Source organism: Trichomonas vaginalis, chromosome III, assembly GCF_026262505.1.
Source record: "Trichomonas vaginalis G3 chromosome III, whole genome shotgun sequence".
Taxonomy (NCBI): domain Eukaryota; phylum Parabasalia; order Trichomonadida; family Trichomonadidae; genus Trichomonas; species Trichomonas vaginalis.
Window position 1 is genome coordinate 16,505,903 of NC_067205.1, and position 21,175 is coordinate 16,527,077.

A 21,175-nucleotide genomic window follows, 5' to 3' on the forward strand; every position below is an offset into this window, starting at 1 on the left:
TTCGATTTTTAAAATTCAATAAAAAAGTGACGATTGGTCCGCCTTTCCGATGCCAGTCAAGAGAAGGAATCATGGCCGTTCCAAGATGAACCGTGGCCACACAAGAACAGTTAACTGCATGAACTGCGGCCGCCAAGTTCCAAAGGATAAGGCTATCACACGTTTTGCAATCAAGAATATGGTCGATGCTTCATCAGCTAAGGATGTTTCCGATGCCTGCATTTATCAGGGCTACGAGCTTCCAAAGACATACCAGAAGCAGTACTACTGCGTTTCATGCGCTGTCCATCGCCACGTTGTCCGCCCACGTAACGTCAACGTTCGCCGCAACCGTGTTCCACTCTTCCTTAAGCTTCGTCTTGAGAAGCTCGAGCAGCGCAACGCTCAACGCCTTTCCAAGGAGTAAATCTTATTTTTAATTGAAAAAATGATCCCTGAAATCAAACCATTACGTATTTCAAATCAAATAATATTTTTAATCTACTCTTTACATGAAATCTTAAATCTAAATTAAATATCATAATCATATCAAGTGAATCTGAGCTTATTCTTTGAACAATATATTTAAGATCTTCATATCTTGAGTTTTTGTATGCGTTAAGAGTGTTTATGATGTCATTTTTATAATTGCTTTTTGATCAAAAATCATTTTGATCAAATGGACCACAAAATTATAGATGCTTATCATGAAGTTTTGAATAGTATGTTAGGGAAATATCTAATCAATGCTTTAAAATCATGTAAAAGTCAAGTAATTTTTAAAATGTTCAACCAAATTGATTCAAATTTACAATCTGGAATTTATCGGACCAGAATTGCGTTTCTTGAGGATCTAAAGCATACATGCGAATATGTATCACGAATATTTGGTGTGGATTCGGAAATAGGTCTCGGTTTTCTTACAATACATCAATTAACAGATGAAAGAACTGCTCAGGCAATATTATCGCAAACATTAGATGAATACAAGAAGAGGATTGTTCCTATTATTGCAGAATTAGAACTAAATATCGAAAAACTTCCATCAAACTACGATGAATTTGTTAAACTGATGGTTACTAGAAGAAAAAACGAAAAGCCTATTATACAATTCCAAAAAGATAACGAGTTTCCAGCTACAGAAATAAATCTTACAAGGTTGCAGAATTTAATCCTCAAACTTCCAAATGACTTTGATGTAGGTGACATTATTGAAGTTGTAGTTACATATGAAGTAGATCCTTATGAAGATGAAACACGAAAAAGTTTCAAACTTAATCTCAACAAATGCCAGCCAGAAATGCTCAAATTACTATGGCATAATCTTTTATCGAAAGGATACATTAGTAATAACTAGTATTTATGCATAATTATTAGAAAATTATCATTTATGGGCAAAAAATCAATTTGGATTATGGTATCAAAGGTATTTCGGAATTTTGTTCCATTTGTCCTTTGAAGCTCTGTTATTTTTATGAAAAATGGTAATAAATTTCAAAATTGTATTGATTTTGTGAGAGCAAACAATACTTGATTGATTTTAATACTTTATGACTAATAGATCAAGAATTCAAGAAAACTACAAGGGTAATTTCGATTTGATATTATTAAAATTTATTGTTTGACCTGTTTATAAACATATGTGTACTATCAATCGTTTTTACAGCATAGATTTTGTATTATTGTATGTTCTGTGAAAATATCAAGAATTTTTTACTCATGTTACGATATAGAAAGTAAATTGATTTAAACTTGAAATTATATTCGCATGTAGATACTTCAAATTTAATTAATTTATTTCAAATGCACTCTAAGCGAAGAACAATTTCATGTTTACGTATCGTTGCAATTATACTTTAAAATTTTTTGAAGTCACTTTTATAAGTATTTATGAATGGCTGTCATCCAAATGAAGAAGTACAAATTATGGAAGATCCAGAGTATGAATATTATGATTTAGTTTGTCATAGTAGATATAATCAATTCGAGATTTTCATTCCAGATTTCGTTCTTGATTATCTTAAAACTGTTGAATATCCTAAATGCTATAAATATAGAGGACTTTCTGCTCATTCTTATTCACCTTATTTAGTTCCATTTACCAAAGGAATTGATCTTACAGACGAAGATTTTGATTCATTGGCAAGAATTAGTATTCATACATTTCTAAATGAATACAATGTTAATAACCCTATACTTCGCCTTGAACAATTATGCAGTATCAGTGTTGAAATCGAATTTTTTGTTTTGCCTTTTCTATCAAAACCAAGCGTAAATGCTCCGAAGGATATTATTAAATTCATGGAAATTTTTTCAAAACAAGCACGTGTCAAAGAAGATTTTCAATATTATTTCGCAAATCCATACATCGATAAAATAGAACCAAAAATTAATGGTCGACGCGCAAGATGTTTACCTCTATACGATTACTCCCAACTCGAAACAGATAATCCTTTCAAAAAGGTTCTTGATTATCGTAAGAGTTTTCATTTAGAAGACAAACCAGATTATTATGTAAATGATGAATCTAACATTCAATTAGATTCTCAAGTTCAAGATGAATTCAACAAACTAACAGATTCATCAGGAAAATCTAAAGACAACAAGCAATCCAATCCCCCAGGAAAAGATGAATCCAACAATCAATTAGATTCTAAAGTTAAATATGAATCCAATAAACCATTAGATTTAACAGGAAAATCTAAAGACAACAAACCAACAGATTTTACACAAAAGACTCAATGTATTGAGCCAATCACCATAAAAACTAATTATCAAACTAACAAAACAGTTCGTTCCATAAGGAAAGATCAAAGCACAGACTCAATCGATCGACATCAAAATCATTTCTGCAACATTGCTTGACAACGAAATCTCTATCTTTGATGAAAAAAACTTTTTCAAAAGCTTCTAATATCCAATGTCTTACTACCTCGTTTATTTTTAATCAAAAATAAAATTTTCAGGCACATTCACTCTAAAATTACGAAAATAGCAAACATTATCTATCAGTATTGTATTTTTGGATGTAATGCATGAATTTTAGTTGAGCGCAAAGGTTTGGAATGACATAATAATGATAATAAAGTTGAAACATCAAATCAATTTTAAATTAACAAGCATATTCGAAATAGTTAAACAAATTTTTGTGATCTATAGTGTGAAGATATAAACTTTACATGATTCTTCATTTTAATTAATTAATTAATTATTTAATTAATTTCTGGCCTTAGTTGGCTGCGCTTGTCTGAAGGTCTTGTATCCAATATTCGGCAAAATAAACATATATTGCTTATAAGAAATATGTTTATTCAAATAAATTTGAGTGCGATTGATAAATATTCGATTTCAAAGATTATTATGTAAAATATAAGATATAATTTAGTATCAGAGAATTAATTTAGAGAATACTTTTAGATATTAGAGAATTTTCGAAATAAATTAAATCAAAGCAGTTATTATGAATTTTTTAGAGCTTGTATATATTGCAATAAGATATTAGATCAGAGATATACTTGGCAGGATTGGAATTGAAGTCTGGTTTATCAATGAAGAATTTGTAATAAGAAAAGGCAATTCTCATCAAAACTCACATAGTGAATTCATATTCCTTATGTATTATTGTAACAAAAGTTGCAGCCAAATAATGAAGAATAATATTATATTTTCAAAATTATTTAATTTACGTATCGTTTCAATTATACTTTAAAATTTTTTGAAGTCACTTTTATAAGTATTTATGAATGGCTGTCATCCAAATGAAGAAGAACAAATTATGGAAGATCCAGAGTATGAATATTATGATTTAGTTTGTCATAGTAGATATAATCAATTCGAGATTTTCATTCCAGATTTTGTTCTTGATTATCTTAAAACTGTCGAATATCCTAAATGCTATAAATATAGAGGACTTTCTGCTCATTCTTATTCACCTTATTTAGTTCCATTTACCAAAGGAATTGATCTTACAGAAGAAGATCTTGATTCATTGACAAGAATTAGTATTCATACATTTCTAAATGAATACAATGTTAATGACCCTATATTTTTCCTTGAAGAATTATGCAGTATCAGTGTTGAAATCGATTTTTTTGTTTTGCCTTTTCTTTCAAAACCAAGCGTAAATGCTCCGAATGATATTATTAAATTCATGGAAATTTTTTCAAAACAAGCACGTGTCAAAGAAGATTTTCAATATTATTTCGCGTTTCCATACGACTATGAATCAGAAACAAATACTAAAGATCGATGCAAAGTACTTCCACTTCGATACGATTACTCTCAACTCGAAATAGATAATCCTTTCAAAAAGGTTCTTGATTGTCTTAAAATTATTCATCATGACAACAAACCAGATTCTCAAGTAAATGATGAATCCAACAATCAATCAGATTCTCAAGTAAGAGATGAATCCAATAAACAATTAGATTCTCAAGTAAGAGATGAATCCAATAAAACATTAGATTCATCAGGAAAATCTAAAGATCAAGGCACAGACTCAATCTATCGACATCAAAATCATTTCTGCAACATTACCTGACAACGAAATCTCTAACTTTTGATGAAAAAAAGCTTTTTTAAAAGCTTTTAACGCTTATTGCCAATAAATTCCAACTAACATAGACTTTTTCAACTTAAAACTTCCTAAATTATATAAATATATCTATATCAATATAAAGCAAATTCATATAAAGGTTATCGTTGATTGAGGGTGTTTATAAATATTCAATCATTTCATGAAACTGTTGATCAAATACCAACAAAAGTATTCGCATGATTCTTTATAAACTTCAGGTAATGAAGCCTTTCCAAAGTTATCAGAAGCTTCATTAGAGAAAATTCAATTACTTTCTTCACAAGATAAGTACTGCATAATCAAGTTCCTTGTCTTCATAACAACATATGTAGATTGTTTGCCATGTCATATTCATGTGTGAAAATGCTCAAAAATCTTCTAAAATCTGTCACTTTTTCAAGAATTATAGGACAATTTTATTTTGAATAAAAATTTTATTTATACTGAAAATTAGAATTTTATTGTGTTATTGATTTATGGATTTTGTCACTTTTCTCAAAAAATGCTCTCAGCAGGATTGAAATTTAAGGGTGAAGCAAACAAGAGAGCAATGGCAATGCTCAACAAAAAGGAAGACAAAGATGAAACCGTTCTTGGTCAGCTGACTGATTATTCCGTTCTTGACGAATACAAAGTTTCAGCAGAAGGTGATGCCCCACCTGAGCCAATAACAGATTGGACATCATTTAGTTCTGAAATCCAAGAGTCTCTCAAAGCTTGTGGTTATGAAAAGCCAACACCAATCCAAAAATACGCAATTTCATGTTTTAGAAATAACCGTCCATTGCTCGCAATTTCTCCTACAGGTAGTGGTAAAACACTTGGATATGCTCTTCCTCTTCTCGATGCCTTAAAAGACAACGACACCAAAGATTTACAAGCAGTAATTTTGGTTCCAACTCGTGAGCTTGCATCACAAGTATATCGTCAATTTAAGAAATTCAGTGGCCCACTTGAATCCAAAGTGCAACAATTGCGCAAGCACCGTGGTTTTCCAAAATGTCAAATTATTATCGCAACTCCAAAGCGTCTTACAGAATTTTCAAGCAAACTATCAACAGTTAAGTATCTTGTTCTTGATGAAGCTGATTATCTTCTTTCACATAGCTTTGTTAAGCAAACAGACGATGTTTTACAAAATCTTCCAAAAGAAGGTGTTTATTATTCATTGTTTACAGCCACAATGACACCCAAAGTTGAAGAGACTGCGAGATCCTTCATGTTCAACCCAGTTCGCATACAAGTTGGTGACAAACATGCAATTGCCGCGAATATCGACCAAGAACTCAAATTTGTCGGAACAGAGAAAGGCAAAGTTGTTGAGCTCAAGCAGCGCATACAATCAGGCACCATTGGCCTTCCCTGCATCATTTTTGTCATGAACAGACAACGCGCTTATGATTTAAGCCAAGAATTAGGATATCCTAGTGCTGTTTTGACTTCTGATGAGAACGACACAGAAAGAGCATCCGCAATCAGACGTATTCGCACAGGAGAAGTCCAGTTCTTGATAACAACAGACTTAGGTGGACGTGGAATTGATTTGGCTGCATTAAAAACAGTTGTTAACTTCGACATGCCTGCAGACACTACGACATACATTCACAGGATAGGAAGAACAGCTCGTGCAGGAAGAGCTGGAAAGGCAATCACGCTGTTCACTGAGGATGATATGCCAAACATGAGACCAGTCGCAATTGTCATGAAAAGCCATGGATACGATGTTGACGAGTACATGTTGAAGCCTGTTGATAAGAAACATCGAGGTGCAAGAGCTCTCTTCGAACCACAGCAGAGAAAAGCTATCTCTTCAAAGGTTTGGAGTAAGGCAAAGGTAAGAGTTCCAAAAGGAAATCCTCAACAACAAGATGCAGAATAATTTATGTTTTATTTATAGAGTTTTATTTATTGTGATTTTTTTAAAAAATATATTAAAAGTATTTTATTTAATTATATATATGATAATAAAGAAAGGGATCAATTATTGGTTTTTAGATGATGATGTGAAGCTGATGAAAATTAATTAACACCACAGTTATTGAAGATAATTAAGAGGATTAGGATTCTTTTTGCAGCACTTAAGAACGTTAATCATATATTCAAATGAATCAAAGTAGGTAACAAAAGTGCAAACTCTATAGTAATTTTGATTACGCAAAATATTTAATCTTTTGGAACCATTCAATACGTTAGAAAAGATAAAATGAATAAATATGATGAATGTCAGTATTTTATGATGATGCAAAAACAATATTTATAGGTAATATTTGCTATTTTCGTAATTTTAGAGTGAATGTACCTGAAAATTTTATTTTCGCTTAAAAATGAACGAGAAAGTAAGACATTGGATATTTGAAGCTTTTGAAAAAGCTCTTTTAATCAAAAGTGAGAGATTTCGCTGTCAGATAATGTTGCAGAAATGATTTTGATGTCGATCGATTGAGTCTGTGCCTTGATCTTTCCTTCTGGAGTGAATTATTTTGTTAGTTTGATAATTGGTTTTTTTGGAAGATTGGGTCTGTTCCTTGATCTTTCCTTATGGAATAAACTGATTTGTTAGTTTGATAATTAGTTTTTTTTATTTTTTTTTTCGTGATTGATTCAATACATTGAGTCTTTTGTGTAGAATTTGTTGATTTGTTGTCTTTAGATTTTCCTGTTAAATCTAATGTTTTATTGGATTCATCATTTATTTGAGAATCTGGTTTGTTGTCTAGTTGAATAATTTTAAGATAAACAAGAACCTTTTTGAAAGGATTATCTGTTTCGAGTTGAGAGTAATCGTAGAAAAGTGGAAGTACTTTGCATCGATCTTTAGTATTTGTTTCTGATTCATAGTCGTATGGAAACGCGAAATAATATTGAAAATCTTCTTTGATACGTGCTTGTTTTGAAAAAATTTCCATGAATTTAATAATATCATTCGGAGCATTTACGCTTGGTTTTGAAAGAAAAGGCAAAACAAAAAAATCGATTTCAACACTGATACTGCATAATTGTTCAAGGAAAAATATAGGGTCATTAACATCGTAATCTTTTAGAAATGTACGAATACTGATTCTTGCTAATGAATCAAGATCTTCTTCTGTAAGATCAATTCCTTTGGTAAATGGAACTAAGCAAGGTGAATAAGAATAAATAGAGAGTCCTCTATATTTATAGCATTTAGGATATTCAATAGTTTTAAGATAATCAAGAACGAAATCTGGAACGAAAATCTCGAATTGATTATATCTACTAGGATAAACTAAATCATAATATTCATACTCTGGATCTTCCATAATTTGTTCTTCTTCATTTGGATGACAGCCATTCATAAATACTTATAAAAGTGACTTCAAAAAATTTTAAAGTATAATTGAAACGATACGTAAATTAAATAATTTTGAAAATATAATATTATTCTTCATTATTTGGCTGCAACTTTTGTTACAATAATACATAAGGAATATGAATTCACTATGTGAGTTTTGATGAGAATTGCCTTTTCTTATTACAAATTCTTCATTGATAAACCAGACTTCAATTCCAATCCTGCCAAGTATATTTCTGACTTAATGACTTATACAAGGGTATAATTGAAACGATACGTAATATTAAATCATATTCTTCGCTTCTTTCTCTCAAAATTTGAGTGAATTGAAAGATTAAGCAAAGCTCCTTTATCTTCTCCTTCTTTTCTTCCTCTTATACCTCTTTGTCTCTTTCTTCTTAGGCCCTTCTCTCTCAATTTATTTTGTGTTACTCTTTCGATTTCTTCTCTGATTTGTTCTACTTTTCTCCAGCAAGGAGGTTTTTCAGCCTGTTCCTCCATACCTCATAATCTGTCATAGCTTTCATTACGAAATGTTAAATGTCAGAAAACTTCAGGCAGATATCAACTAGCATCGGTCTGATATATACTATATTAAAGCCAATGAGTATCCGCCTTTCATCTAAGATGTTATTCAGCTTAATTTAAATTTAAAAATAAGTATTATAACTAGTTAATAAAAAAACTATCCAATTTATAAACTTTTATTAAATAAATAAGTAATTAAAACACGGTAAGATCAGGGATATGAGCGAAGTCCGCTAAAAATTGAGCCGGAGTTGTATTTGCGGCCTCAGCGAGCTTCTTAAGATTCTCTTGATTTGCGAAATCATCTTTCACAAGGTAAGTCATCAAAGCATGGCTCTTCTTGTACTCATTTGTAGTTGTATCGACGTATCTAGGTTCAATTTCACCTGTATTGTGGTTAATGAGTGATTTGAATGATCTGAAGAAGATACTTCCGTTGTACCAATGGCAAATACAGTTAGAATGTCCATCCAAAAAGCCATTTATGGCTCCAACACCGAGTTCGCGGGCGTAAATAGCATCGAATGAAAGAGGCTTGCATCCACGAAGTTCGTAACCTATCTTCTTCGAGTTAATTCTAATATCGATTTTATGAGTTTCAAATCTTTCACGAATTTCATGAGCGACAGCTCTGCACAACTCTATGTCGCTTGTTTCGTGTTCGTATGAGTGGAAATTGTTTGCTCTTGCATCTTTTGGTATTTTATAGTACAATCCTTCGCAAAGAAGCACGCATCCGTAGTTAATTCCCTGGGCTTTCTTCTTAAGAATGCATCCCTCGACGATATCGCAGATATCTGATAGCGAAATCTCCTTTGTTGGGAAATCTTCTGGAATTAAGGTCAAATCTACGCCAGAAGCCTCTCCGATGGAGTACGCGAGGTGGCCGGTTTCCTTGCCCATTGTTTCGATGATGTACCATTGTGGTTCGCTCTGTGCGTCGATACATAAATTTTTGCAAAGTTTTGCACCGAAAGCTCTGGCTGTTTGGAATCCGAGAGATGTCTGTTCGGGCGGGAGTTGTACATCGTTTGAAATTGTTTTCGGAACTGCAATTACTTGCATTATCGTTGGATCGATGCCTTGAGAAATGTAATGGCACATTCTCAGCTTCGCGTTGCCTCCGATACTGAGTAAGTATCTTACTTTAAAATGTCTGAGCATTTTGTACGAATTGGAAATGGCTGCTGGGTTTTTGCTGATATCTGTTCGATCTGTTTTTACGACACTGCCACCGAGTGCTGCTTTCTTGAGAATGATTTCTTCTGTGATTTCAACCATGTGCTGAGCAACAATTTCAGGGTCGCCTGTAGAAAGATATTTGTATCCTTCTTGAAAACCAATTACTTTCCAATGAAGACGGAGAGCATATTCAGCTGCTGCTGAGATAAGTCCGTTCAAACCTGGTGCAGTGCCGCCAGCAACGACAATACCAAGAATCTCAGGTTCTCCCATTTCAATTGATTGTAAATTATAATCGTATTGTTGGGGCATTTTCTTAGGAGAGGGTAAATTTGAATACCATTCAAAAGTAAAAATTCACAATTTGTTCGATTTGGACATATAATCTATTATTATATATAATGTAATTAAGAAAAAAAAATAAAATGACCTGCATATATTAATTATTTAGATTGCAAGATTCAAAAAAGCTATTAAAATTAGAGACTAAATAAATAGCGAATTGATTCATATGGATTTATGTAATTGTGAACATTAAAAGAGTTTATTTATTGATCTAATAAAAAAAGATAAAATATTAATGAGAAAATTGAAAGAATAGAGTGTCCCATTCACTCGTGTTGGTCGCAATGTATCATTCTGGGAGACATTGCCTCTGCATGTCTCCCACAATGGCACAATGTTCCTTGGAGAAAGACCTGGAAGGGGGTCCTTTCTCAAAGTCAGGGCCCCCTTCTAGTCTTTCTGGTCCTGGAAGGAGCGCTTCTGACTGGTCTGTGCGCTGCTTCCAGGAAGATCAGGAGATTGCTCGAAGTTCGCGGCAAGTGCATTCCGACACCACAGATGCACTTGCCGCAACATATAATTGCGAGTATCTGCTGCTTTGGTCAAAAGAAGCAGCAGACACTCGCAATGCGAACCGAATTGTCCCAGAAAGACCTGGAAGGGGGTCCTTTCTCAAAGTCAGGGCCCCCTTCTAGTCTTTCTGGTCCTGGAAGGAGCGCTTCTGACTGGTCTGTGCGCTGCTTCCAGGAAGAACATGAGATTGCGCCAATAAGCTCCTATCAACAAATTTTGACTAAAAATATAAAGTATCCTTTTGTGATTTAACGAATAGCTCAATTTTAAAATAGATTTGATTCTAATAATAAATTGAATGAGTTTCGCTTACGTTTAGAATTTAATGATTTATATGATTTTTTCGTTCACAGAAGAGTCATTGATATACAATATCAAAAAAACAGCAAAGACACACCATAATAAATGATATTGAAGCTAAATATTACATATTTCAACATATCTAAAAAATTATTATAAGATTAGATCTCATGCAATGCCGAGCAGTTTCCTAAAGCATAATTACTTATTTATACAGAATCAATTATATAATATTCACATTGCAAATTATATACATTCTCACAAAGCAACATGAAATAGACTGTCCGAATTTGAATTCAAATAGAGATCTACTTCAAAAGGATTTCTTACAATATGTAATCTCGATGTTGATCACTGGAATACAAGGGATGCACGTAATTTACAAATTGTTGCAAAAATAGTAGTGCAACAAAAATTTTATTTTTAGCTTGTCACTTGATATATAACAATTGCAAAAACTCAATCAAAAATAGGATTTGAACAACTTTTTAAAATTGTGATAAAAATTCTATCGGCACATTCTATTCAATTTTAAAGTATTTCTTTCATATTTCAATCGATTATTCAATATTTGCCAATCACAAATTTTAGTTCAAAATTCAAAAAATCCCTAATTTTAATTTCAGATGAAATCTCGCAAAAATAACATTGTTTTAACCATATAAATATATATTTTATATATTGTATAGTGATTTTTTAATATTTTTATGAGTAAAATCGAGAGTGAGGAAATGTGGACTACAAAAAACGATAGAAATGAATAGTTTACATGGGAATTCAATACTTACAAGTATTCAATGTCACTTTTGTGCTCGAGATTTTGATTCTAGTATATTTTTTTTACCGTGAAAGATTTAGCCAAACACATTTCGTAGTATTTATCAAACAATGGCTAGACAACTAGTATTTTTATTGTATGATTAACCTTCCAATCTTGTTTTATAAAGGGTTCAATATAATCGCAAGAGAAATAAAAGCGATATTGGATCATCTCTGTATATTCATTATTAATATTTCTGGATTGTCTAATTGTTTTGCTGACCTATTTTTAATAATCTTTAAATCTAAAAGATATAAAGATCAACATTTCAAAATGACTGACCAAAACATTGCAACCTCATTATGAAAATCATAGACACATATCGTTTTTTGTTTTCTTTAATTATTTTAATATATTATAAAATAAAGTTAGTAATTTTCTGTTTAGTGCAGCAAATTATTATTTTGTTTGCTTATTCTTAATTTCAAAAAAAATAAATATTAATATTAGATTGAATATAAACTATTATAGAATTATTTTTTCTATTTATTCCTAATATGAAAATATTTCCTTTTTTTCAACTTAAAATAAAACAATAAAAAATAAGTACGATTACTTCTTCATGTAATTGCAAGACTGTCTCATTGATGCTTCCAAGCCTTCGATGCCACCTACAGATCTGAGCATATCCTTATCCATTGACTTAGCCATCTTCAGCACCTGTTCTTTGAACTGTCTTTCGTTTGCGAAAGTTGGCATTTCTTCCTGTGCCATGAGAGCCAATGTCTTCTTGTCCATCCTCTTGAACATCTTCTCCCACCTCTTCTGTTCATCAATGACATATTGTACAAAGGTAGGAGGCATTCCGGATCCTGATGCAACTCTCATTTTGCGGCTATCGTCTTTGAAAAGTGACGGATTTTCAAGTTCAGAAGTAGACATAGCATCTATAGTTATTAGGATTCTTCTGACCTGTTCCTTTGTTGCCTCTGGATTTCCTTTCGTTCCAGGCGCGTATCCGTTTGCGATACTTATTGATTCCATCATAGAATTGAAGTTTCCGACTTCTAAAATTGTTTGGTACTGCGCGTAAAGATCTTTGAAGTTGAACTGTCCGGCAAGGATGTGCTGACCAATTTCGCGGTTCCTGTCCTTGTCAATCTCTTCTAATGTGCGCTGGAAGATCGTGGGATCGGCAATTCCTAATAAACGTGACACAAATGAAGAAGGATCGAACCACTCGAGATCTGTGAAGTTTTCACCACTACCGATGAAGGAGATGGGTGATTGAGTGGCTGCAACTGCGGAAAGGGCACCACCACCTTTGGCATTTGAATCTAATTTTGTAATGATAATTGAACCGACGCCGACAGCGTTCTTGAAGCCAAGAGCTTGATCGTAGGCTGCTTGACCAATGGTACCGTCCATAACGAAGATGATTTCATCAGGAACAACGTTTTCGGCCAAAGATTTCATTTCTGCAAAAAGAGCTTCTTCTTGCATGTGACGGCCGGATGTATCGATGATGGCTATCTCGAACTTCTCCTTCTTGAACTTGTCAATACCTTTGAGAGCTACTTGGACTGGATCTGATTCTGTAAAATCAACGAAATAAGGAATGCGTGCGGTCTGAGCGTTCTGCATAAGCTGCTCACGAGCACCTGCACGGAAGGTATCTGCGGCAATAACGCCGGTTTTCCAGTTTCTACGCTTATAATAATTTGCTAATTTTGTAACTGTAGTTGTTTTACCTGCACCTTGAAGACCGACCATCATAAAGATGTTCAATTTCTTTTTGATTGGTTTGTATGCCGTCATTCCTGGGTTGATAAGCGTAACAAGTTCATTAAAGACTGCTTTTTCAATAACACGCTTAGCTGAAAGACCTGGTGGGATCTCGTTGAAGTTGATCTTCTCACGAAGGCGCTTAGAAAATGAAAATACAATTTCTTTTGACACATCTGCCGCAATTAAGCTTTTAGAGATTTCTATCATGAAATTTCGATAGACAGTCTCATCTATCTTCTTGGATTCTGAAAGTTTTTTGATGCTGCCAATGAGTTTGTCACCTAAATCTTGCAGCATTTAATCGAAATCAAATATTTCCTTTTTTTGTCTGTCAGCCAAATAATTGAATCAAAAACGATTAACATGAAATCAGCCGGTACCAATACTTCACTTTACCTCATTATTAATCAGATCTCGATTTCATTTTGCTGTTTTTAGAAAGGTTGTTGTGTCGTTCTGTTATTTATCCCGTTCATAGATAAGGTTATTTAATTTGAATTAGAACAAATAGTGTTTTCATAAGAATTCCCTTCCTTAAATGTATGCACTGTTTAGATGCTAGGCTAATGGCTTGCTCTATTTTAGATAAATATTGACTAATTTATGAAATTGGTGAATGCAATCTATTAAATTTAGACTTATAATAAAAATTTTAGCTGGACAATATCATAAATTTCTATTGTGATTGTGATATTAATGTGTTTTTATATGTATTTTATATAATATCCAAATAAGATATCAATATTGAAAGGAATATAAATCGAGTAATCAAAAATCTAATAGCAAATCGTTAAAAATCCAATAAATAATATTTATATATATAAAAACCAATAAAATACAAAATTCTAATTTTCATGAAGTTGGTAAATAACCCACTTCTCATTTTCATACACATTCTGGTAATGCTTTGAGTCCCAGAGGATTTCATCGTTCTTATAGTCGAGTAGCCATCGAATATCTTGACTTCTCATTACATCAAGACCTCCAGACTCTTTTCTGACCTCTCTGATCAATTCCACTTGCTTGAATACATCGCAACCGCGTCTCCATGCTTCACGGAAACTTCCAGAAACGATTTGGCGACCGGCAATTGAAGATGCAGGGTTAAATTTGAATGTATCGCTAAGAATTGTGTCCTTTGGTCTGGTGATCTCCATAATCTTACGGCCAATGTCTAGATCTGGTATTTCAATTGCAGTATCTTTAGTATTTGCAAGTCTATGAAGGCTGAGGAAGCCACTGATCATATAGACAACAAATATTGAGGCAACTATACCTGATACCGCGCCTTTAGTCATCTTTCCTGAAACTAATGATTTTATTTTCTCTCCAATTTCGACGAAAAGAACACAAACCATAGGGAAAAAGACAGATATAACCCCACAAGCGTTACTGGAATAGTCATTTCCTTGACGGAAGATTTGTAATAATAAAAATGAACCTAATGTTGAAATAAATCTCTGGATTAGTAAAGAATCGCGTATAAAGAACCACATTAAAGCAAATGTGACTGATGATGGCCCGAAACTATCGAACCAAATTGTTAAACTTGGAAGAAATGTGTCGCACATTTGATATTCACGCCATAACGGGTTATACTTTATACCAGATGATAACCAGCGTATGAATGGAACGAATGCAAATGCTATGAAATATGGATTTGCAAGTTCATAGCAAGTACATGCGAGATAAACTGATAATGACGTGATACAATTAGGTGTAAGTATTGCTAGTAGCACAGCAATGATGTAAGAGTTCTTGGCTCGTCCAACAACCGGACATTGTGCAATTGCTAAAGCAAATACGGCCATTGGTATGGAAAATGAGTATTCCTTGTTGAACGACAAGCAAACACCAATTAAAGAATCCCATGGAGTATGAGCAGTTCGTCCATGTCCATGAATTAAATCACCTCGGATATCTTCATCATTGAAAAAGTTGAAAAGGCACCAAGATCCGTTTAGCATGAACACTAAAGCGATGAATCCTGGGTTGCTCGAGAAGTTAGAGCCAAGGTAATAGATAGCCGTTGCAGTAGAAATTGCGTTCATGAAGGATATTATAGCTGATGCTGTCCGAAATGAGGCACCCATTGAACTTAGAGCAGCTTCGTAAAGTAAAGGAAGAGGATTGTTTGTTAAATGCTGATTTAGTAATAATGGATCAGCAAATGCTAAGATATTAGATCGTGGAGCATTAACTCCGTTTTTAAGTGATGCAACAAATGACATTTCATAATCTAATGGTCCAGATCCTTCAATAGGAACTAAACTAGGAAATTGGTCAAAAATTCTATGATTATACCAAATTGTAATGATTCCTATTATAATAAGAACCACATAAAATGATGGAGCAACTTCGAAACGAACTGTAAATGGTAATTTACTCGGACGTTGAATTTTATCTTTGCTTAAAACGATAAATAGGAAAACAGCAATGGCCATTTGAATACCAATTATGATAACGACATGAAATATGTTCATTGGGAGTACTACTGTCGTTACTAGCATTATTGCTGAAGTTAAGCTTGCACCAATAAGCCATCCTATGCATAAATGTAAGAATAAAGCCCAAGTATACTTTCTAATATAAAGAATGATCATTGATCCCATCGCCACCGTTGAGGCGAGGAATGCAATCCATAGTACCATTCTGTCAATTTTTTATTTCATATTAATATTAGTATTAGATTCATATCTCAAATGTAAATAAAAAATATGAATTTTTTACTTGCCATTCTACAATCGAAGCAGTTTATTCTTCATGTGTTAAATAAGATCAATATAAATGTTGAGTTTGTGAATGGATGCATGTGATCTATCACGTTCAGAAGAACGAGCTTCTGAAACAACTATTTAAATCCATCGATCATAAAATTCAATTTCATAAATGATTATAATTAGATATGTATTTAAAAACAAGACTTTATTAAATTGACAAGTAATAAACATTGATAAAAAGGATTAGTTGCTTGGAGGTAATTTAGGAATTGTAATTTCTCTCCAAATTGCATCAAGACATTCTCTTTTGAGGGAATCCAAGTTAATTGTACTTTTGCCTTTCTTAATTAAACTCTCATAACCGTATTGACGTAAAATTTCTTCGATATTAGTTGAATCATTAATTTGACTAAGTTTTTCTTCAAGTTGAAGCAAGTCATACTTCTGGGCATATGTTTTATCTAATTCTACTGAGTAAAGTTTTTCTGAATTTTCAATAAGTTGTCTATAGAGTGATCGAAGGCGTTCTTCATAGTTCTGTTTGTTTGTATATTCGAATGTCTTTAATAATTTTTCGAATTTGTTCTTTAAATAGGCTGCTATTCCGCCAATTAAACTTTTTTCTCCGTTATATTGAACTGCATTATTGAAAATAAGATTCATATCGTATTTCCAGTCGGCAATTGTTGTATATGAGTTATCTTTTATCTTGGATTTAACTGTTCCAAGATCCATTGGTTCTTTAATTACAGCTAAATATGGATCTGTTGGCGATGTAGCAACGGGGCGTTTGAAAATCTCTGCAATTTGATTCTCTAAAATTGCATTGGTCACTTTCAAACAAAATTGTCCAGCAGATGATTTTGCAAACATTCAAAAATTTAACTTAATAAAGATGTTATCCGATTATTTATGTTGTTTTGTTGCTATATAAATTACTTTTAATGCTTCTTTTTCAGCAAATGATTGAGATTAACGTTTCTGGCCAATTTATAGTATTTATATTAGAAATTTAGTGTTTTTTCGATAAAGAGATAAGAATCCTATATAGATGGCATGATTCAGTGATAATATTGATTACATATACAAAATAAAATACTTTTCATAGCACAAGATGTATCTCATTTGATAAGCCTGATCTGAAATAAAATAGTGAAAAGCTACTAATGAACTTAAGTCGAATATAAAAAAAAAAGATAACAAATATGAAAATTTTTATACAAACAAAGATAAGGATGATAGATGTTACGTGGATTCAAATTGTTCTTATGTCTTTTTGGCATTCTTTTGATCAATTAATTTGACCAAAGCATCCCAAGATGCACCTCTGCAATCACTTGTGAAATAAGCGACAAATGGAGCTGTAGCAACAATGGTAATCATTCTGAATATGGATAAAGGTCTATAAATTGAGTAAAGTTCTTTCGCAATTGTATTCAAAGCTATTGTTGTCTTGTACCAGTAATCATTGGTCCAATTGAGTTTTGTAACCATCAACGACATAGGAAGGGAGTATGTGGTTGAAAACATATTAACAAGTAATAGAAAAGAGCAGGCCCATAAAACATATTTTGAAAATGGGTCCCAATTTGTTATATGTAAAACTCCTGCAAATATAAATGTTGTAATAAAAATAAGGAACGTGGAGATATAAAAGAAATAATCAGCAAATTGTGTAAGACGTACAAAGTAAGAGATCCATAATGAAATTTCTTTTTGTGATTGAAGAATTATTGCATATCCTAAGGCCATTCCTGAGAGAATCATATGATATACAGACATAAAATCTACGATATATCCGATTGTATATATTAAGTATCTTGCTTTAGTTTTGGCTTCTTCGGTAGCAACTGTTGGGACGCTTCCAATATTATCTAGGCGATAAAAATTTAAGTACCACTTACGTATCATTTTTTACCCAAATTGTACGTTTATTATATCAAAGGTTTTGAAATTTTGGAACTAAATATCATATAACTTTTAATTTAAGATTTAAAATCATAAGTAATTACATAAGTGCATTCATATATTAGAGATATGAAAGGAAAAAATCATCAGATTTCTTGATTGAATCTTTTGTACAAAAGGGAGAAAATATATCAGTATAAAATCGTTCTATCTGTAATTGTGCTTATTTTTATGATTTGGATATAGAAAATTGCGCAATATGGTGTATTCTGTTCTATTTATCAAAACAATTTACAAAGAAGATTCCTTACATAGTAGACAGTATATTCCATTAGAAGTTTTTCAATAAAAGCCCATTATTCATCTTTTGTATATCATATAGTTCACTTTTGGAAATTTGAGAGCAATTATCGTCGTAATTGACCACCATAATTAGATAATGGGTAAAAGGAAGAAAAGTACGCCAAAAGTTCAAAAGAAGTTTTATCGATTACCAAAGAACTTCCATTGTCCGTATTGTAATTGTGAAGATAGCGTCCATGTAACAATGGATTTAAAAAATCTGCGTGCAGACATTCATTGCGTTAAGTGTAAAGAAGGAGTCCCAAATGCTAAAATAACTAAAATTTCAGAACCGATTGACGTTTACGATGACTGGGTTGATCAAATTCGCGAACAAAACAAGAATTTCAACCCAGACAAAGAAGAACAGATGACAGAAATATATGAAGATGAAGAACCAATATATGAACCAAGCCGCTTACAGTCAAATGCTACCAGAAGTAATGAAGACAAGCATAGTGGTGATGAAAACGAAATAGAAAATACCTCCGATGATGAATCACTCTCTGATGATACGGATAGTTTGTCAGAAACAGATTGATAAAATTTTTTTGAAGTTTATACGATAATTTTCCGATTATTTAATCAAAATTTTTATTTATATTAAGAAATCTGGCCATTCTACTCTGCTTTTGTTAGTATTATTGTTTTTAGATATGTCATGATGATCTTTTTGAAATTAGATGACTTTTTTCATCATTATTTTTTCAACGCCAAAGCTCCCATGCAAATGAAATATATCACCTTAAATATTCTTTCCAGAGTTCGTTCTGACTATAAAATCATACTTCAAGCTTTTTTTTTGCTGAATCAACAGTTCAATTAAATTTATTTCTGAATTCTTTTGACAGTATTTAAATATAACACACGATTTTGTAGTTAAATAGAAAGGAATTTGTAAAAATTTATAAACAAAAATAATTATACAGAAGGAATGATTCGTGTTCCTTTGAGCATCTTCATCTGAATGAACTTGAAGTTAAAAAGAAGGAGTTTCATTGCCCTGGTCCATCCATCTGGATTTTTAGCGTCGAATAAAAACGATTCTTGGCTTATTGTATTTTCTTCTGTATTGATGATAAATGGAGGTGTCAAAGAATGTGTTCCTACAATGGAATTCATGAATAGACTTGAACAAAAGGCAAATAATTTGGTGATTGCTTGATTAAACACAACAACACCTTTTCTATATGTCGTATCTGCAGCATTGAGAACTGTGCCATCAATGGTTAATGGAATTCCGTTTGTAAGGTTCGAGCAATCAATATTTCCAATTCTGCACATCGAAGAAATCAAATGGAATAACATTGTGAATCCATTATTGATTTCTTCGTATGGAACTTCGCGTGAAATATTTTGTCCAAGTCTAAGAGTATTAATTGTTCCGTAAAATCGATTATAACTAATATGGAATATCATGCAGGATGTTAATGATGAAAATGCACGCGGAGGACCAGATGTTTTTGGTACAAGAGCACTTGAATTTATTTCGCCCTCAACATAGCCTTTTGTTAAGTATGATGAATTACGTCTTTTGCCTCCTTGGGTCTTTAAACGATTGGTTTCTTTCTCGTATTCGGTTTTGGCCTCAAGAAAAGCGTTCTTCTCATTAATAATTTTTTCAATTTCTTCTTTTAACGTATTTGCAAAAATAAATTTATCTGTAATATCAAGCCTTAGAAAAAGAGACTCTCCGTAGTTTAAAAATCCTGATTTTTTGCGGATCGATTGTAAAATATTTGAAGAACAGCTATTGCAGTAAGGGAACACTGATAATTTTGTACTGTCGAAAAATTCATTAAACTCCTGGAACTTTTTGTAGTGAGTCCAATTCATATCATTTTTTTTATAACTAAATGACTTGCTATAACTAATAAGTTCTGCTGGCCTCCTGGTTTTTGGAGTAGGACTTAAGTCAGGAGCTCCATTCATAGACTGAGTCCATGAATCAGATAATATCAGTGTTAGACCGCCACAAATTGGACACACAAATAGTGCGTTAACCTGTGGTAACTCATTTTCATTGTTTTCTTCGGATGAATTTGATTGTTTGTTTTCTTTGCCATCAGTATCCATCTGAAAAGATATGAAATGAAGTTAATATAATTAAAGAATTAACTCTAATCTTGATATAGAGTTAGAGAAATGATAAATTTTGGCTTTCTAATATGAATATTGTTTGAAATTATTCAATTTGTATGTATATTTCTTATAATAGCAAATCATATTTCATTTCAACAAAATTAAAAAGAATGTAATAAATAGCACCTATAACAGTTCAAGATAAATTCAAAAATGTAACATTTTGTTATAATTATAAAATTTTTATTAGGGGCTTATAATGTATGTGGATATTCAATGTGTTTTCAGTTTCAACGCAATCATGGGCTAAATATCTGCAATTTCAATCCTATAGGTAAAAAAAAGGATCATAAAACGGATATAATATAGCGCCCTTATTGATTAATTGATAATGCGAAGACTTTTAGATTGCTATTGTAAAAATTGATAGAATTCAGAAACTCATGAGAGAAACAATCAGCCAGCAATTGGAAAGTATCAAGATTTAAACATTTGTTGAGATGTTTGTAGAACTTGTTATTGTAAATTTTGAAACGAATGATTCAGAATGCATCGATAAGTTAAAGAAATCAAGAATAAAGGAAGAAGGATTCGATTTAATGGTGCAGGGAATGCAATCCAATGAATAATGGAACAGAATCTTCTACCGTTAAAGATGAAATCTGGGAAAAAAGAAAAATAAATTCCAAAAAAAATTTAAAAATTAAAATTTCAAGAACAATTTGTTGTTTTTCATCTTGTATTTCATTTTTTATAAAAATTTGGAATAAAAAAGTTTTATTATTTGTCATATTTTAAATTAATGTGATCTAATGAATTAAGGATGTCAATTCGGAAAA

At 32.2% G+C, this 21,175-nt stretch overlaps 13 protein-coding genes across 13 annotated transcripts; 6 read left to right on the forward strand and 7 right to left on the reverse strand.

Moving 5' to 3' along the window:
* Window positions 1–33: 33 nt before the first annotated feature.
* TVAGG3_0713690 (Chain a 40s Ribosomal Protein S26) lies at window positions 34–489 on the forward strand (the record flags this gene model as incomplete). The annotated part of the gene is made up of 1 exon (XM_001305849.2): window positions 50–406. The coding sequence occupies one exon, from the start codon at window positions 50–52 to the stop codon at window positions 404–406; it is 357 nt and encodes a 118-aa protein (XP_001305850.1).
* A 150-nt stretch (window positions 490–639) lies between these two features.
* TVAGG3_0713700 (uncharacterized protein) lies at window positions 640–1,627 on the forward strand (the record flags this gene model as incomplete). Its single annotated transcript, XM_001305850.1, has 1 exon — window positions 764–1,336. One exon carries the CDS (start codon window positions 764–766, stop codon window positions 1,334–1,336), a length of 573 nt encoding a protein of 190 aa, XP_001305851.1.
* Window positions 1,628–1,869: 242 nt separating this feature from the next.
* On the forward strand, window positions 1,870–2,844 carry TVAGG3_0713710 (uncharacterized protein; the record flags this gene model as incomplete). Its single annotated transcript, XM_001305851.1, has 1 exon — window positions 1,870–2,844. One exon carries the CDS (start codon window positions 1,870–1,872, stop codon window positions 2,842–2,844), a length of 975 nt encoding a protein of 324 aa, XP_001305852.1.
* Window positions 2,845–3,718: 874 nt separating this feature from the next.
* TVAGG3_0713720 (uncharacterized protein) lies at window positions 3,719–4,519 on the forward strand (the record flags this gene model as incomplete). The annotated part of the gene is made up of 1 exon (XM_001305852.1): window positions 3,719–4,519. One exon carries the CDS (start codon window positions 3,719–3,721, stop codon window positions 4,517–4,519), a length of 801 nt encoding a protein of 266 aa, XP_001305853.1.
* Window positions 4,520–5,044: 525 nt separating this feature from the next.
* TVAGG3_0713730 (helicase protein) lies at window positions 5,045–6,672 on the forward strand (the record flags this gene model as incomplete). The annotated part of the gene is made up of 1 exon (XM_001305853.1): window positions 5,058–6,434. The coding sequence occupies one exon, from the start codon at window positions 5,058–5,060 to the stop codon at window positions 6,432–6,434; it is 1,377 nt and encodes a 458-aa protein (XP_001305854.1).
* A 366-nt stretch (window positions 6,673–7,038) lies between these two features.
* Window positions 7,039–7,872, reverse strand: TVAGG3_0713740 (uncharacterized protein; the record flags this gene model as incomplete). Its single annotated transcript, XM_001305854.1, has 1 exon — window positions 7,039–7,872. The coding sequence occupies one exon, from the start codon at window positions 7,870–7,872 to the stop codon at window positions 7,039–7,041; it is 834 nt and encodes a 277-aa protein (XP_001305855.1).
* Window positions 7,873–8,591: 719 nt separating this feature from the next.
* On the reverse strand, window positions 8,592–9,890 carry TVAGG3_0713750 (6-phosphofructokinase protein; the record flags this gene model as incomplete). Its single annotated transcript, XM_001305855.1, has 1 exon — window positions 8,592–9,890. The coding sequence occupies one exon, from the start codon at window positions 9,888–9,890 to the stop codon at window positions 8,592–8,594; it is 1,299 nt and encodes a 432-aa protein (XP_001305856.1).
* A 1,982-nt stretch (window positions 9,891–11,872) lies between these two features.
* TVAGG3_0713760 (signal recognition particle 54 kDa protein family) lies at window positions 11,873–13,609 on the reverse strand (the record flags this gene model as incomplete). The annotated part of the gene is made up of 1 exon (XM_001305856.1): window positions 12,109–13,581. One exon carries the CDS (start codon window positions 13,579–13,581, stop codon window positions 12,109–12,111), a length of 1,473 nt encoding a protein of 490 aa, XP_001305857.1.
* A 520-nt stretch (window positions 13,610–14,129) lies between these two features.
* Window positions 14,130–15,935, reverse strand: TVAGG3_0713770 (uncharacterized protein; the record flags this gene model as incomplete). The annotated part of the gene is made up of 1 exon (XM_001305857.1): window positions 14,130–15,935. The coding sequence occupies one exon, from the start codon at window positions 15,933–15,935 to the stop codon at window positions 14,130–14,132; it is 1,806 nt and encodes a 601-aa protein (XP_001305858.1).
* A 312-nt stretch (window positions 15,936–16,247) lies between these two features.
* Window positions 16,248–16,877, reverse strand: TVAGG3_0713780 (bromodomain family; the record flags this gene model as incomplete). The annotated part of the gene is made up of 1 exon (XM_001305858.1): window positions 16,248–16,877. The coding sequence occupies one exon, from the start codon at window positions 16,875–16,877 to the stop codon at window positions 16,248–16,250; it is 630 nt and encodes a 209-aa protein (XP_001305859.1).
* Window positions 16,878–17,211: 334 nt separating this feature from the next.
* On the reverse strand, window positions 17,212–17,920 carry TVAGG3_0713790 (uncharacterized protein; the record flags this gene model as incomplete). The annotated part of the gene is made up of 1 exon (XM_001305859.1): window positions 17,271–17,915. One exon carries the CDS (start codon window positions 17,913–17,915, stop codon window positions 17,271–17,273), a length of 645 nt encoding a protein of 214 aa, XP_001305860.1.
* Window positions 17,921–18,319: 399 nt separating this feature from the next.
* TVAGG3_0713800 (chromatin-mediated maintenance of transcription) lies at window positions 18,320–18,823 on the forward strand (the record flags this gene model as incomplete). Its single annotated transcript, XM_001305860.2, has 1 exon — window positions 18,352–18,795. The coding sequence occupies one exon, from the start codon at window positions 18,352–18,354 to the stop codon at window positions 18,793–18,795; it is 444 nt and encodes a 147-aa protein (XP_001305861.1).
* Window positions 18,824–19,144: 321 nt separating this feature from the next.
* TVAGG3_0713810 (beclin 1 family) lies at window positions 19,145–20,351 on the reverse strand (the record flags this gene model as incomplete). Its single annotated transcript, XM_001305861.1, has 1 exon — window positions 19,176–20,330. One exon carries the CDS (start codon window positions 20,328–20,330, stop codon window positions 19,176–19,178), a length of 1,155 nt encoding a protein of 384 aa, XP_001305862.1.
* Between the last annotated feature and the right edge of the window lie 824 nt (window positions 20,352–21,175).